The sequence below is a fragment of the Buceros rhinoceros genome, unplaced genomic scaffold (genome assembly GCF_000710305.1).
Source record: "Buceros rhinoceros silvestris isolate BGI_N320 unplaced genomic scaffold, ASM71030v1 scaffold11627, whole genome shotgun sequence".
NCBI lineage: Eukaryota > Metazoa > Chordata > Aves > Bucerotiformes > Bucerotidae > Buceros > Buceros rhinoceros.
The window spans coordinates 53,852-68,174 of record NW_010422839.1 but is presented as its reverse complement, the minus strand read 5'-3'; the positions used below and the strand labels follow the sequence as shown (position 1 = coordinate 68,174).

The 14,323-nt window shown below is 45.6% G+C and overlaps 1 protein-coding gene across 1 annotated transcript in view; it reads right to left on the bottom strand.

The window, feature by feature from the left end:
• The window catches only part of TMIE (transmembrane inner ear), a 17,885-nt gene extending 6,175 nt beyond the window's left edge, over positions 1–11,710 (bottom strand). Inside the window, exons 1-2 of the mRNA XM_010140196.1 lie at positions 11,675–11,710; positions 9,436–9,553 (exon numbers count right to left, since the gene is read on the bottom strand). Coding sequence (XP_010138498.1) covers positions 9,436–9,553; positions 11,675–11,710 — 154 coding nt within the window. The remainder of the gene's footprint in view (positions 1–9,435; positions 9,554–11,674) is intronic.
• Positions 11,711–14,323: the final 2,613 nt, after the last annotated feature.

Here is a 14,323-nt window from a genome sequence, read left to right as displayed (position 1 = left end):
CAGGAACACAGTTGCTTCTAGTTTAGCTGGACAGTAAATTTCAAACAAAAAGAAAAAGGAAGAAAGAAAGAAACAAGTTGGTTCTCGCAGGAGCTGGGAAAGATGGAAATGAAGTATCTTCTGCAGAGCCTGGTGTGATATTTCCACAGAGCCGTGATTGAGAAGCGAGTGCTTGTAGAAGTGGAAGGGAAATTGGCTGCAATACACAGTACCTTGGTTCTCTTTGAAGCTGAAAAAATACAGTCTTCCAGTGAAGTATTTAATTAACATTGAGCAAAGTAGCCTGTGCTGCTCGGAGTTAATTGGGCAGCCTTTCCATTGTCAATAATGCAAGCAAATCATGCAGATTTATTCAACGGGAAGTTAACTGCAGCACTTGTGTTTAAACGCTCTTCGAGAAGCTTGGACAGTTGTTTACTCGGTGACTTCAACGATGCTTTAAGGGAAGAGGTAGCACAGTTTGGCTGTTCAAGCTCCTCAGAGCAGTGTTAATAACTGGCTAATTGTGTTAATGCAATGATCAGTGAGGCCTGGTAGCTCTTAAGAAAATTAATTAGTTTTGGGGTGGCTGCTTGTAGAACTGGTCCACCCTGAGTGCTCAGATGCTGAGACACTGCTGCTGTCTGAACCACCTCATTTAAAGATGGACCATCATTTAACGATGCCACTGTTGCTACAAGAGCTACTGGTGAGATACTAGTGCCTTAGAAGAGGTTCCTGTGCTGGGCTCCAGAAGGAGGTTTTCTTTCTCAAGGGTCTGTAACTGCATCCTGGCTGTGGCTCATGATTGGGATCAGATGGCAGCACTGGGGATTCAGGATCTGCTTTCTTCTGGAAAACAGAGAGATCTAGATGGTGAAAATATCAGATTTAAAGTCCAGGTTAGAGATTAATTAGATGTCCTCTCAAGATCCTTCTGAGTCTTAATTTCCAGACTCTGCTCTACCAGGCTCTACCCACTAGAATAAAAAGACCTCTATGTTTTTCATTCTTCTTGCTGAAGTCCTTCAATGCTGCAATCAAGTTGCCTGTTGATCTTTCTACAGGCTAAAAAAAGTGGGTTCAGTGAGATTCCTGTTTGAAGACCTTTCTCCAGGCACTGAAAAGAGGTGAGGATTTTTTTGGCTTTTTTTTTTTTTTTTGGCAAGCCTTTGTTTTTTCAGAACTTGTTTTAATACACAGGCACGAGCAACTCACCAGGACAGCATAAAGAGGCCAAAAAACCTTCCTACATCTCGCTAGCCCATACTACTACTTTGAAATAATCCCTTATTGCAGCATCACCCCAAACTGCATTTGCTCTGACAAAAAATTTTGCTAATTATAATTTAATTATAGTTGTAAATTTTAATAATTATAATTTAGCCAGTGGATGTTGGTTTATTCTGTAGATAAGGTCTCCAGTCCTTTCTCCCCTCCATAGATCCTTCTTCTGCTGTCATTCACCGCATTTCATTTGAATGGATTCATCCAACTCCCTGCATGGCTCCTTCCACCTCTTTTTTTATTCTCCTGTCTCTTGGCCAAGGAGGACAGCTCTAACAGCAGCCCCTCTGTGTTCATTCTGAGCTCACCGGTGAAAAATACAGGTTTGAGTTGGACCTCTCATAGAACAATTGTTTTAGGAAATTTTGGTCTGAGTAAAGTTAGATTTCTGGGCTGGGAAATTATCTGTGGGACAAAAAGAAGCAGGTAGATGCTGGGAGCTCCCTGGAGCATCCCTGTAGATCCAGACAGGGTACCCAGGGCACCTGAGGATGCAGGTCATCTCATCCTTAGGGAGACATCTAAAGCAACCAGATTAATTATTCCCACTTACTCTGTCATCTAGTCACTCTAGATGCCTTCCCTGAAGGTGTCTCTAGAGCGGTGAGATGAATCATAGTGACAAAGTCCATAATAGATGTTTTGGATGCCAATTTGAGCTATTAATTAGCACAAGCCCTAATTAAAAAAACCTCCTGATTGCTTCTTGTCTCTTTCTTGGGAACTTCTAAGTCTGGTGCAATAGCTCCTAAGGCTAAGGTGGAGTTCTCCAACCTTCTGTTCCCACTATCCCACCTTAAAGGCCAGGAGCAGGAGTGAGACTGACCATCCCAGGGGTGAGAGGTTTTGGACTAAGCCCCCTCCATTGCCCTCATGAAAGGAGAGGAACTGTCACAAGGAGGAGCAAACGTTGTGTGAGTCAGGATCTAAGGATGATTGTTCCATAGTGAGGAGAAATACCTCTTGTCAGACAGTTATTAAAAAAATAGTCAATAAGTGGGGCCTGTCTTTTCTGTCAAAGTAGAGCTGGCAACAGAACCCAGGATCCCAGCAGCCACAGCTAATCTTGGGAGGTGGGAAGATGAAAACTAGATTTGGATCCAGTCTGTGCAGCTCAGATCTGTCTACCCCCACACCTCATGTAGTCGTATGGAAACAGATTTCAATTCATAATTAATCACAAGCAACGTGTGGCTGCTACCTGCGTTCACTTACACCAGTGGAGAAGCAGGGAGACTGCCCTGGGAATCTGCAAAATCCTGTTGTTTGGTTTTAGCTGGATTTTGTATGAGATGGTGGCTTGTGCCATAGAACAAAGCTGCCTCTCCTCACAGTCCCTGTCTCTGATGCCACCGTCCACCTCTTCACTCCATCACCCCATTGCCTTGAGCGTGAATGGTCACAGAGTGGGAGGGAGGATGAAGAAGGAGGTTAGGCTTCCAGCTGGTGGGAACATCACAAGGAGGAGCAATTTTGGAGCCCCACCATGGTCCAACACCCCAGATCTTCCCCTTGCAGACTCCAGCCACTGCCCCCTCTATGTGACCTGCTAGCTGACACATGTAAGGAAAGCCAGCCCCAGGCAACGGCATCTCCAAAGCTTTTGAGGTGATAGAGATCACAGCAACTCCTTTTGTAGTAGCCTTGGGGGTGTGTGTGTGTGAACATACAGAACAATGGCAGTTTAAGATAATGTTCTAGTACCCAAGAAGAACAGCATAGATTATTTGTCACCAAAACAATGATGACTCAAGAAAAGAGTATTTAGTTGTTATTAGTTGGAATACTTCAGAAATGGTCCTTCCTTTGTAAAAGACACTTAACTTTCCTTTAAGCTCTCCATTTTGCTCCCAGCTTGAGCTGCCTGTGCTGGTGCAAATAAATTTCTAAACCAGAAGGAAATGTCTTGTGTATGGTAAGATATTTCCATGTGAGAGCTTGGGCTGAGGGCAAAAGAGAGGCTCGACTTATTGTCCCCATGTAAAAGCCATCCCTTGTCCCAGCTGATGCTCTCTGTAATAGAGGACAGCACTCCCCACCTTGAATCCATCTCCACGTGTATTATTCTGCACACCCTGAGGAGCGTTTCTTGTGTGCTGGGCTGCTGGTGATGCAGGGCTTGAGGACAGGCGGCTAAAGCCTCTGTCAAAAAGCACCATGTGAAGCATCCCTGAGCCAGCCTGAAGTATCTGCGCCTCACTGGAAATCCTGCACGTTAATGGAAGCATCTGGGTAGCTTTGCCATCCAGAAAGTAATGGTTATTTAACAGTGTAAATCTTTTGCCTGGCATTTATACTTCAACACCCACAGAAAGTTGGTGAATAAAACCTCTAACGCTTTAAATTTAACTGTGCTCAGTTAATTGCGCTCAAGATGTTTAACAGATTCGCCGGGGCTCATTAAATAATATTGGATTCCAGGGAACACATTTGTTCGCTGTGATTCTCCCTCCTCGGTACTCTCAAATATTTTATACTCCTCTTGAACCTTTGACAGGTTCGAGGGAAAGACTCCTTTTACACAGGCAGATAAGTAACAGCTTTGCACTGGTGACTCCCAAACATCCCTCCTGGTGACAGACCTGCTGCTTCAAGCTTTCATGTCTGTGGACGTATGTCAGGAGAAAAATTACCGAAGTTTGGGCCTACAGGTTATTATTTGACTGGCACAAGTGAGAATGGGAAAGCATCTCTGACACCAACACCCAATGAATTAAAGTTCCACCACTTGCGGACACAACGTGGTCTGAAGCCCACCACCAGCTTAGGCAGCTCAGGAGTTCCTCGGCATTACAACTAGGTATCACCCAAAGCCAGCTTGGTCTTTAGGTTAGGTTGAGCACAAGGCATGAGCTCATGCCTAGAACATGCTATTTGGAAGCAGTAACAGCTCTGCTGCACCCCCACCCCGCGTGGGAACATCCTGTTACAGTTCCACCCTACCTCCTCCCTCACTCTCTCCATTCAACAGAGTAGAGATTCAAACCAGAATGGTAAGGAAAGGGGTCTCTCCCTACTTGCAGTACCTGAAATACTCTAGAATGATTGATCTAGAGATAGATCTAGAGTTGATACTCTAGATCAAGATTGCACAATACAGAAGGAGAACTTGGGGGAGTTGCTGAGAGGCACTGCTTCCTCTTCACAGCACTCCCATCATCCGCTTCATGCCCCGCTAGTCATGCCTTTCCCTCCGGAGGGATATGTCAGCAGGGATGTCAAGGGGGTTTGCCCTGCACCCAGACATGGCTGTTGGTTTGCCTCTGCAGAAGTCAGTGGGGCATTGCTCAAAGCGGTGCTGCCTGCATTCCGGATCCCTGGAGGGCTGCTGCCCGCAGACCTGGCGGGGGGGTATGTAAACAAGGAAAACTGCAGAACTTGAAACTAAAGTAACATCTACAGAGGAAAATAAACAGCCCACAGGGCTGCTTGAAAATGGTGGTGGTGGTTGCAATGCCAAAGAAAAGGATGCATCGGTGGTGAGAGCACTGGGCAAGCCTTGGGCCAGCTGCTGGCTTTCCCAGGGATGTATCAGGACATGGACCAGGGATGGTCCTGACCCATCTCCTGCAGTTTGTTGAGGGGTAATAATTTTGGCACAAAGTTCTTGATCTTTGTGGAAGAAACAGGCTGTGCAAGATTCCAAGGTTATGACTCAGTCCCATCCTATCAGGGTGATAGTGCTGGGCCTCGGTTCCCTGTTTACAGCTTCACAAGACAAAAAAACCCCCAAAACCCAAACAAACCAGAAAACCCCAAAACAAGGCAATGCTCTGAGTGAATCAAGTCCTTCTGTCCGCGAATCTCTGCCTGTTGTTGTCTCATCAAAGCCTCTCCAAGAAAAAGCCCTTATCACTGTTCCTGCCTGCAAGGAGTCTCTTTTCTTATCAAGAAGCAATCCAGAGCAGCTGAATTAGGCAGGTGCTGAGAGCCAGCCCCGATGAGCATTTCAAGGTGTCCTATCAGGACGTGCTGCCTTGTTCTACCTGATTCAAATATCCAAAAGGGAAGGTTTCCTTTAACCAAGGACAAAGTGCCTGAGCTGAAATCTTGGAGGCAGAGGAGCAGCAGTGAGTTGAACCACCTTGTGTGGTAACGGAGAAAGTTTCTTGTTCCTTTTCTCTACAGATTTTTCCCTGTAGAGGTTTGCTTTAAAAATGAGCTCTCGTGTCTCCTCCAATTACAAGAAAGAGATTCATCATTCCTGATGTTTTGGTGGATGAATAAGGGTTGTGCAATGATACACACATCCATGAGTTATGCCTCCAGCATCGCCTGAACGATGCTCTGCATGGGCTAATAGCTTATACCTTCTGCTGTGGGCTGGTTTGCTCCCAGAGTTCTGTTTCTCGTGACATATCCCATCACAGAGCAGAAACACAGGAAAAAGAGAGAGATGGTGATGACAGAGAGATGCTTTCGTACGGCGTCTGAGGAAGTTTGCTATCAGTTGCTGCGAGAGAGAGAGAGAAAATTTCTGCTAAGAGAATCATCTCTGCCGGGTAGAGCTAGGAGCTGCTCCCCTTGGTTTATAACCTGCTCCAAAACCTTTTAATGAGTTAGAAGATCTCCCCAAAGGCTCTTTTTACCCATTTCAGAGTTGCATGTTGACATATAAAATGCCTTTATGTAGGTTTTTTCAGGGTTTTTATTTGTTGGTTTGTTTTTGTTTTTTGGGTTTGGGTTTTTTCTTTTTTTGTTTGTTTGGTTTTTTTTTTCTTTGGTGGGGTTTTTTTGTTTGGTTGTTTGGTTTTTTGTCATTAAATAAGGAAATGCGAGTGTGGGGTTTGGCTGTTTTTTCTGCTATTTGTTATGCGATGGTGCCACCTCGTGGATGTTTCTAAGAGCAATCACTGGAAATCACTCCTGGATCACTCCTCTATTCGCAAGTCCTGTTCCTCGGCAGGTTTGTGGGGTGGAGGATCTGCCATCTGTACTAGAGACATTTCAGGTGGGGACATCTAGCTTGGTCCTGTGGCTGCCCTTAGCAATTGCCATGCACATCTGGGACAACGGGATACCTGAAGCAACTCCTCTATTTCCATTTCAACTGACAGGAATCTGGTCCAAGTGCTGCACAAACCCCACAGTGAAGTAACTTAAGGGCACCTGGGTTGCTCTCCTCACCCTCCCCTGAATTCACATGACAAAGGAGACACACCCTTAACGCCTTGATAACAAGGTGAGGTGCTAAGCCTCATGGGCAGGTCTTGGGAAGCCCTGGAAAAGATGCTCTTCTGTCTCCCAGAGCACGGGGTTAGTGCTGTTAGAGGGTTGTGTTACCCGCTTGCTCTGACTGGGAAAGTGCTCCTGGAGCCAGGAAAAAGAAGCCACATTAAAGCTCTCCTCCAGCTCTTGTTCCATTAGAAAAGTAGAACATTTCCGAGTTTTCTGGACTGACACCAAGGCAACCTCCAAGAGCTCACTTGCAGAAAAACCTGTGTCTGCTTCTGAGTATTGAAGTTTTGCAGGTAAAGCTGGGGAACCATCAGTGCTTTGGGGATCACAAAGCAAAGGAGGAGGATGATGTTGCTGGAGCAAGATATGAGAAATGGGTGAGAACTGGCCTTATGATTCATTTATTCTAATGTCATTAAGTTTGTTTTGACTTGGATCACAGTTGCTTCACCAAATACTGTTTTCATAGCGCTGACTGTGATGGTGCAGTTGCTTTCAACCCCCCTCTGCTCATTGCAAGAAAGTGTCTTCAAACAAAAAGGCGGTGACAGAGCTGGAGAGCCGTAACCTGACCCTGTTACACAGTGTGATGCACTAAATCTATTTATCACGCTGTGCCTCGGCCAGCCAGACTCCTGCGATCTCCTACCAAACACTTTCCTACGTCTCCAGTAATGTGTATGTGTAGCAGGGGAACGTAACGGTCTGCTGTTGTGAACTACCTGAGTGTGTTAGTGGGAGATGGAACCTTAAAGTAGAAGTTACTTTATTGAATTGCACATAACTTCTTTGTTTGGTTGTCTAAACACAGCGTATCGTGGTTTCTCATCATTCACTGCTTTCAGCCCTTTAAATAACCAGGATGTAACATTATACGTTGTTTTCTCTTTAATTTCTGGCCTGTCACTTGATGAGTAATTTTGCACGGGTTTTTGCTTCTTGCTACTGGTATTTTTAGGTAACCAGAAAAACCTTAATTTCTTTTCTGCAAGCAGTGCACCCATTGGTTTGCCAGTTCAGTGGACTTCCCATGCTTCTAACCTTATATGTAATGCCAAGAGACAATTTCTAACGAACAACAAAACACTCAGATCTACTGGGAGAAATTTTCTTTATAATTTCACGTCTCCTGAACCAAGAAAACAACCAGCTTCACCTGTCGACTTGCATTCTAAATCTCCTGCTGTTAATTTTGATGCCTATTTTAGGTGGTGTGTGGAGTCACTAGGGTTCAACCCTTGGCCATGTTGACTTTGCTCTGTGGAGTTTCTTGTGATTGTTTGCAAACGGGGTTGTGACATGTGATGAATTAGCATAAGCTTAGCTGATGAGGAGAAGGTAAGTTGTAGGAGTAGTTATCCCTCAGACTTTGGGTGCAGGGTGCGGTGTTTGCCCAGAAAGGGCCATGAGGGGAGAAGACGACAAAGGAAAATGCTTGGACTTGTTTTGAAAATGTCTGGTTTAAACAGAGCATGGGAATGTCATGGGAAGGTTATCCGGAAGGACTGACACAGGCTTCCTACAGCAGCCGAAGAGGAGGCTGTGACAGCAAGTCCTGGCTAGATTCCCCCAGCATCAGCAGAGAGAGCAGCACAGAGGCTGCTGTGCTCTTCGATTAGATTAGGGCTACATCTAGATACTTTTTAATTTGCTGCTAAACCCGTAACAGGCAGTGCTGGAAATCGGTTGTCTGCAGTAATGTGTTTTCAGAGCTGGGCCAGCAAACCCGTGTTCTAAACAACAGCTGCTTGTAGGTCAGGGCTGGCATCGCCTGTGGCTCTTCCCCACCAGGAGCTTGTGTGTGGACGCTGTTTTGGAGAGTGCTTATCGCTTAAAAGGAATGAGAGCAGAAGTGATGCAGAAAGCTAAGGCACTCAAGACCCTCCTTCAGTCACTTTAAAATGCTTCATTGCTCCACTAAGGACATTAATTTTAACAAGCAATCAGGGACCCAAGCCAGAACAAGAAGAGAATGGTAAAATATGTTAGAAGATTTCAATATGTCCATGTGACTGGATGACATCCTTCCTGGAGAGGGTAAGGATTTGAGATGAGCTCCAGTCTCCAAGTTGATGTGATTTACCTTCAGGGACTGAGAACAGGTTCTGGCTCTCTGCTCACCTACCTAAGAGGAAGAAGGGGAGGTTCAAAGGAACTTAGATGAGTCAGTGTAATTTCATTTGCTGGAAGAAATGTCTAAGTTAGACACTCTGCAGAAGTCTACAAAGAAATGAGCTTATCACGTTTGACTCAAACAGGTCTGGGTTTTTTGCATGAAGTTATAGTTGGCTCAAGGAGAGAGCAGAAGATCCTCCCTCTGAATTCTGATGGGGTTATGATAGTGTCCTAAGTGATATTCTCACTGAGTAAGGAAGCTCATGCTAGTAGTCTGTAATGCACAGTGAAGCCGGTTTACACTCTTCCCAGAGAGTGAGCTGAGCCAATGGGCACCTAGTGCCTGGGTCCAAAAAAAGAGGTTTTTAAGTCCTGAAAGCCCTGCTAAAATCAATCTTGGCACCCAGAATAGGAGTTAGGGACCTTAATACCGGATCTGGTGGTGACTACAGATCTCCTGAGGCTTCTTATTACGGCATGTGAGACCACAGGAGGTCACATATAGTTCGTGTGGTTGTGCAACAGGACAGAACCACGGCTGTAACGTGCATTTCGGCTTGAATGTGGTATTGTAGCTGAGCACAGTCCCAGCTGCGGCACAGCTGCACAGTATCTCCTCTTCTCTGAGATGCCACCAGCTAGGACCTGTTAATCAGTATGTTACAAGATGAAGCCATGGTGGCCCATCTGTGGGTCCCTCAAAGACCCCACCTGCCTCTCCCTGCTGCAAACCCCCTCAGTGTGTAGCCCTGTGATGCCACAGACCAAAGAGCCTCAGCCTGCGACCTCCATGGCCATCTGGTTTGTAGTCCTCCAGGAACAAGTCCTGCTTGGGGTGGTGCTGTGGTTGGTGCAAGGCAGAGAATTACAACTTACTGACTGCCAGGACAAAGATGGCAAAGATACCAATCACCTGCCAGAGGCGCAGCCCCCAGATCACCACCGTCTCCGAAGTGACTGGGTCCGGTTTCTTTTTTGGGGGTTCTGTGGTGGCCTGGGAAAGAGGGAGAGAAAAACAAAAAGAGAAATACAGTTTAAGATTTGCAAAGGTCCCTGGAAGAGTCAGAAGGATGCCAATAGCAGAGGAGATGGTGGACCTCGGTTTATCGGTCCCATTTTGAAATTTATCTGAACTGTTGCCAATATTCATAATCACAAAGGAAATATTTTTGCTGTTATTTCTTGAAGACCCAGTTTTAAAGAGTCCATTTCCTGGGGTCAGGAGGGGAAATTTCTGAAATTTTGCATTCCTATCTTTAAGAGATATTTTTAAGACTCAGCTGTAAAGTCCAACAGGGTTCTTTGTCCTTTTCAAAAAGGCTTCTCCACAGGTTGCGTTGCAGTGGTATCAGCTCTGCTAGGGCCAGATGAGAAGGGAAGGAGGAAAAGGGCCAAATGTCAGGCTGCAACGAGGGCCAGCTGCTCCCTAAAGACAGGGAGCTGAGGGGAACACCACGAACAGCAGCGCAGGGTCTCACCAGCAAAACCCCAGCCCAGCTTCAGGAGAGTAATTTTCTGCCTCCCTCCTGAACCCTTGAGGAAGAACTGCTAGAGCAGGTAGGATGGCAGTTACTGTGTGAGACAGCAGCCGATGCTGGCCTTTGTGTTTGGTTCAAAACAGGTCGCTCTGGGCTAGAGGCACCCGTTCTGTAGCCAGAGCTCTGACTCTCACAGCTCCAGCAGTGGAGACTTTCAGAGCGGAAAGCAGAAAACAACACAGAGAGCGACAAGGAGTCGAGATTTAAGCTTAAACCAGGGATCCTGTTGGCGTTTTTTATATATATACATGTAAATAACAGTGATGAACAAAAAGCTGTTTGCAGTGAGGAGTTTTGGCAGCCTGTATTTGCTGAGAGTCCAGGAGGAAGGCCCTGGCTTCTTTTTTTTGCTTCACATGAATAAACCATAAGACTGGCTGCTGGCAACGTCCTGCTGTTTCAATTCTTTTTATGTCGCAGCTTGCGGGTTCCTTTCATGCCTATGTATGTATATTGTGATTTGGAAAATAATTTAAGTAGGGGATATGATACCAAATGCCTCTGTTCCTTAAAAATATCTATTTTTACAATTAAGTGGACTTTTACCAGCTGTGTGCACTTTTTCTTCCAATTTACACTTGTTTTGAGGTTTTTAGTGGTGCTCTCTGTTAAACCAGTCTGGAAATTAATTAGAAGTGAGTTAGAATGAAACATCAAAGAAAAACAGAGACATCTTTCTTCATTCAGAAACACTGCCTTTTAAAAGCAGCCTTGCTTCTGTATTTTGAGTCTCTAATGACAAGTTTGACCAAAGAGACCCGCTCTGAAATTGTCCTGTAGATGTTGTTGAGCCTGGTTGCTGTTTGGAAAAGCGTGTCTTAAATCAGTGGAGTTATTCCAGCTAACAAGGAGGTCTTTGAAGTAAACTCTGTGTCTTGTGCTATATCAAAGGTCAGAAAAGATGTGATGTTGTCCTGTTTAGTGTGTATCTTCAGAAAGGGAGGGGATTTGGCTGAAGAGGGGAGTGTGTCTGATGCACCATGAACAGCACCCTGGTTTCCAGCTCCAGAACAGGTTGTAAAAGTCAAGTGCAAGGGGAGAATGAGAAAACAGCTGAAAAAATGGAATAATAATAATAATAATGAGAGCTTTATCTTGTCACGATGGTGATGTGAGCTTTCCTTCTGTGGTTTAAGGGTAATATGGTGAGTACTTGAGATGAGGCAAATTGCAATCTCTGTTCCTCTGAATATTGAGCAGATCCTCAACATCCACACAAGAATCTGGGTAAAATAGCCTTAAGGTACCTGCATTTGGTAAAAGAAGCTTCTCTGGAGTGACCATTTAGGTAGAAGTGGGACAAAGATCTGATGGCCTCCACAGTAGCTTAATGCTGGACAAATGAGGAACCTAAGTCTCATTGCTGACCAAGTCCTTAATTCTTGCGTACCTCATTCCACCATCTCTGAAATGAGGTTGAACATGTTTCACAGTGTGTTAAGGAGAAACGTGACTGGTGAAACAGGGTGTCCAGACTGACTCCTGTGGTCCCAGGGCAGTGATGATATGGTAGGGTCACACATACCAACACGCAACATTTATCTTCTTGGCTTATGGCTTAGAAAATCAGAGGTTACCGCATTGGTAATGAACTTCATATTATGAGGTATCATGGTTCTAACTCATTTGCTGCACCTGTTAGCAATCTTCTGGATGGGTCATTAGCAAAACAGATGCATCACCTTACATCTGAATGTAGGACCCGATCTGAACTGGCAATAGCTTTGTGATAGAGGCTGAAAACCCCTCTGATTCCCTGCAGTGTCCTTCCCTCCTCAGCCGTGAAAGTGCTGTTAGAACCCAGCTGTAACGGATACCGCAGCGGGAACTGGAGCTGGAGCCGCTCTCCAATTACTCGCCTATTTGTGCAATACAAACCATATTTTAGTCTCTTCCTAACGAAGGATGCATCCGGCTGTGTCTAGAGTGCTTTGTCTCCCAGGGCATCCTATTCAGAATGTGTCTGTGGTGAATGGATTGTTGTCTGAGGTGGTCTCTTCCAAGCTGTCTTGGCTACCCAGCACCCCCTGGCCACAGCTCATTGTAGTTTGGCAGCCACCAGTCACCTCCAGTGCAGGGACTGGCCATGAGGTATCTAGTGCTCAAAACCCAGAATGGCTGAAGAAGAGCTGAACGCAGAGATCTTAATTTACTTCTTGCCTTGGATTCCGCTTTACTACTGATTCTTACTACTGATCCTGGGGTTAACCTCTAGAGTAGCTTCAGTCTGATTCATAGGTTAGATCTCCAAAGGACGGGTCTTTTCTTCCAGGCTTGTCTCTGGTGGGCAGCTGGGAAGGGAGCCAGATACAAAGAGGAAAACTGATGAGAGAAGAGAATTGTGGGGCTGCTGTTGGAACTCTGTATATCTGGGTAAGTCTTAAGTGCATGTCAAGAAGGGAAAAGAGACAACCAGGGACGTGGTTGGTGTTATTCCTGCCAAGGTTATACCAGGTGGGAGCAGAGGTGAAAGGTCAGCTCTGTAGATGGCTGGAGGTGTAAGGCTGACTGTAACTATTGCTCTAGACTGTCTTAGGAGCAAGTCTCCAAAGGCCCTAATGATAGTGTAGGGAGAGGAGCTGCAGCTCAGGGCCAATGGCCCTTCCTTCCACCTGCTTTGCTGGAGCCCTTGAGGGCCTTTGTTGCTTTTGATAACACAATGCTCCACCCTTTCTTGACTATGGTGGAATGTTCGTGGTGAGTGGTTGTCTGCTACAAGGAGTCCCAAGACAAGAGAGGCTGCAGCATTACTCTACATCCAAGAACTGTGCTTTCTCATGAGGATCTGCTCTGAAAAGTCACATGCTTGTGGATATGTTCTCTATCTACAGCCATGGAGATCAACCCCTTGTGGGTTGTGTAACCTGGTTCCCTGCCTCGTGACCAGCCATGGAGTATCCCGTGCACTAGAACCTGATGATCTTCAGCAGGTTGTTTTACTTTACAGTTAATTAATTAGCAATAATCACTAATATTGTGTCCTCAAAGAATCCAGAATAAAATGAAGTAAAAAAGAATGCATATTGCAATCTGAAGGTGAGGGAACAAGAAGCCACCTTCAGCTCCATGGCTTGGAAGCGATGGTCCCACAACTCTGTGTGTTGTGGAAAACCAGTACCAGAGATCCTTGCTGCTTTTGACTTCTAGTCTTAGCATCCTTGCTCTAGGGATCTCAAAACACTTGATCCTTGTCCATGCCCAGGTGTGTTTCCCCCATCCCAGCATGTCTCAGAGCTGCACTGAAGAAAGGATCATCACTTCTGCAGCTTCTCCAAGTGCCCAGCAAGGGCCGGGAGGAGAAAAAACTACTCTGTAAGGAGCTGGATCTGAACTTACATTGGACACGCAGGGCTGTAAAACATCTCCTCAGCCCCAAAACATTAAATTATTTCCAGGCATGTTGCATTTTTAGGTCAGAACAGTTTGACACTGGTTCTTCTAATTATAGAAAAAAAAAAACCCTCTATTGCTTTGTTTCATTTCAGGCAGGCAGAACCTGTCAGTGGTGGTGGTGAGGGAAGCAGAGGTGTCATCCCCGGTGGAAACAGAGACAGCTGCTAGAGTTTAAGCTCCTTCATCAAGCAGCAGAGAAGAAAAATTGTAAAAGGCACCACTTTTCAAGGTTGTTTTATTTTATGCTGCTTCTAATTAGGCTTGACTGGTCCTGCTTTGCCTGCAGCATGGTTGGGCTTTGAAAAATGAACAATGTTTATTCCTACTTGCGTCTGATTGCACGTGTCTAAAGGCCACAGATGGTTCAGGAGGACTGAGCTCTAACTAAATGCACAGGTGCCCTCTCTCCCGTCCCTCCTTCCAAGTAACAGAGAGGAGATGGACAACCTGACAACAGACCTCCACGAGGGCAAAGCATATCTGAGGCCATCAAAATCCTCTGCGGTGGTGGTGAAACCCTGACAGAGTCCAGATGCATCACTGGAGACGCAGTAATAATAATTGATCTGTGGCTTCACAGGTCAAGGACCAAAGTAATAGGATTATGTCTGTAGAAAAAACAGAAGACTGCTCGTGATGGCTGAATTGAAGTCTGGTAGATCTGCTAATTAACATTCAGTTAGGATGTAGCTGTAGCTGTTGCCCTGGTTGTGAGGCTTGCTTGTGCCAGGCTGGCCAGAGGGATCCTCTTGTGCTCTCAGATCTCCAGGATCCCAACAGGAACTTCTCTTTTTTTTTTTTTTTTTTTTTTTCCCTGGACCGTTTATTGGTCT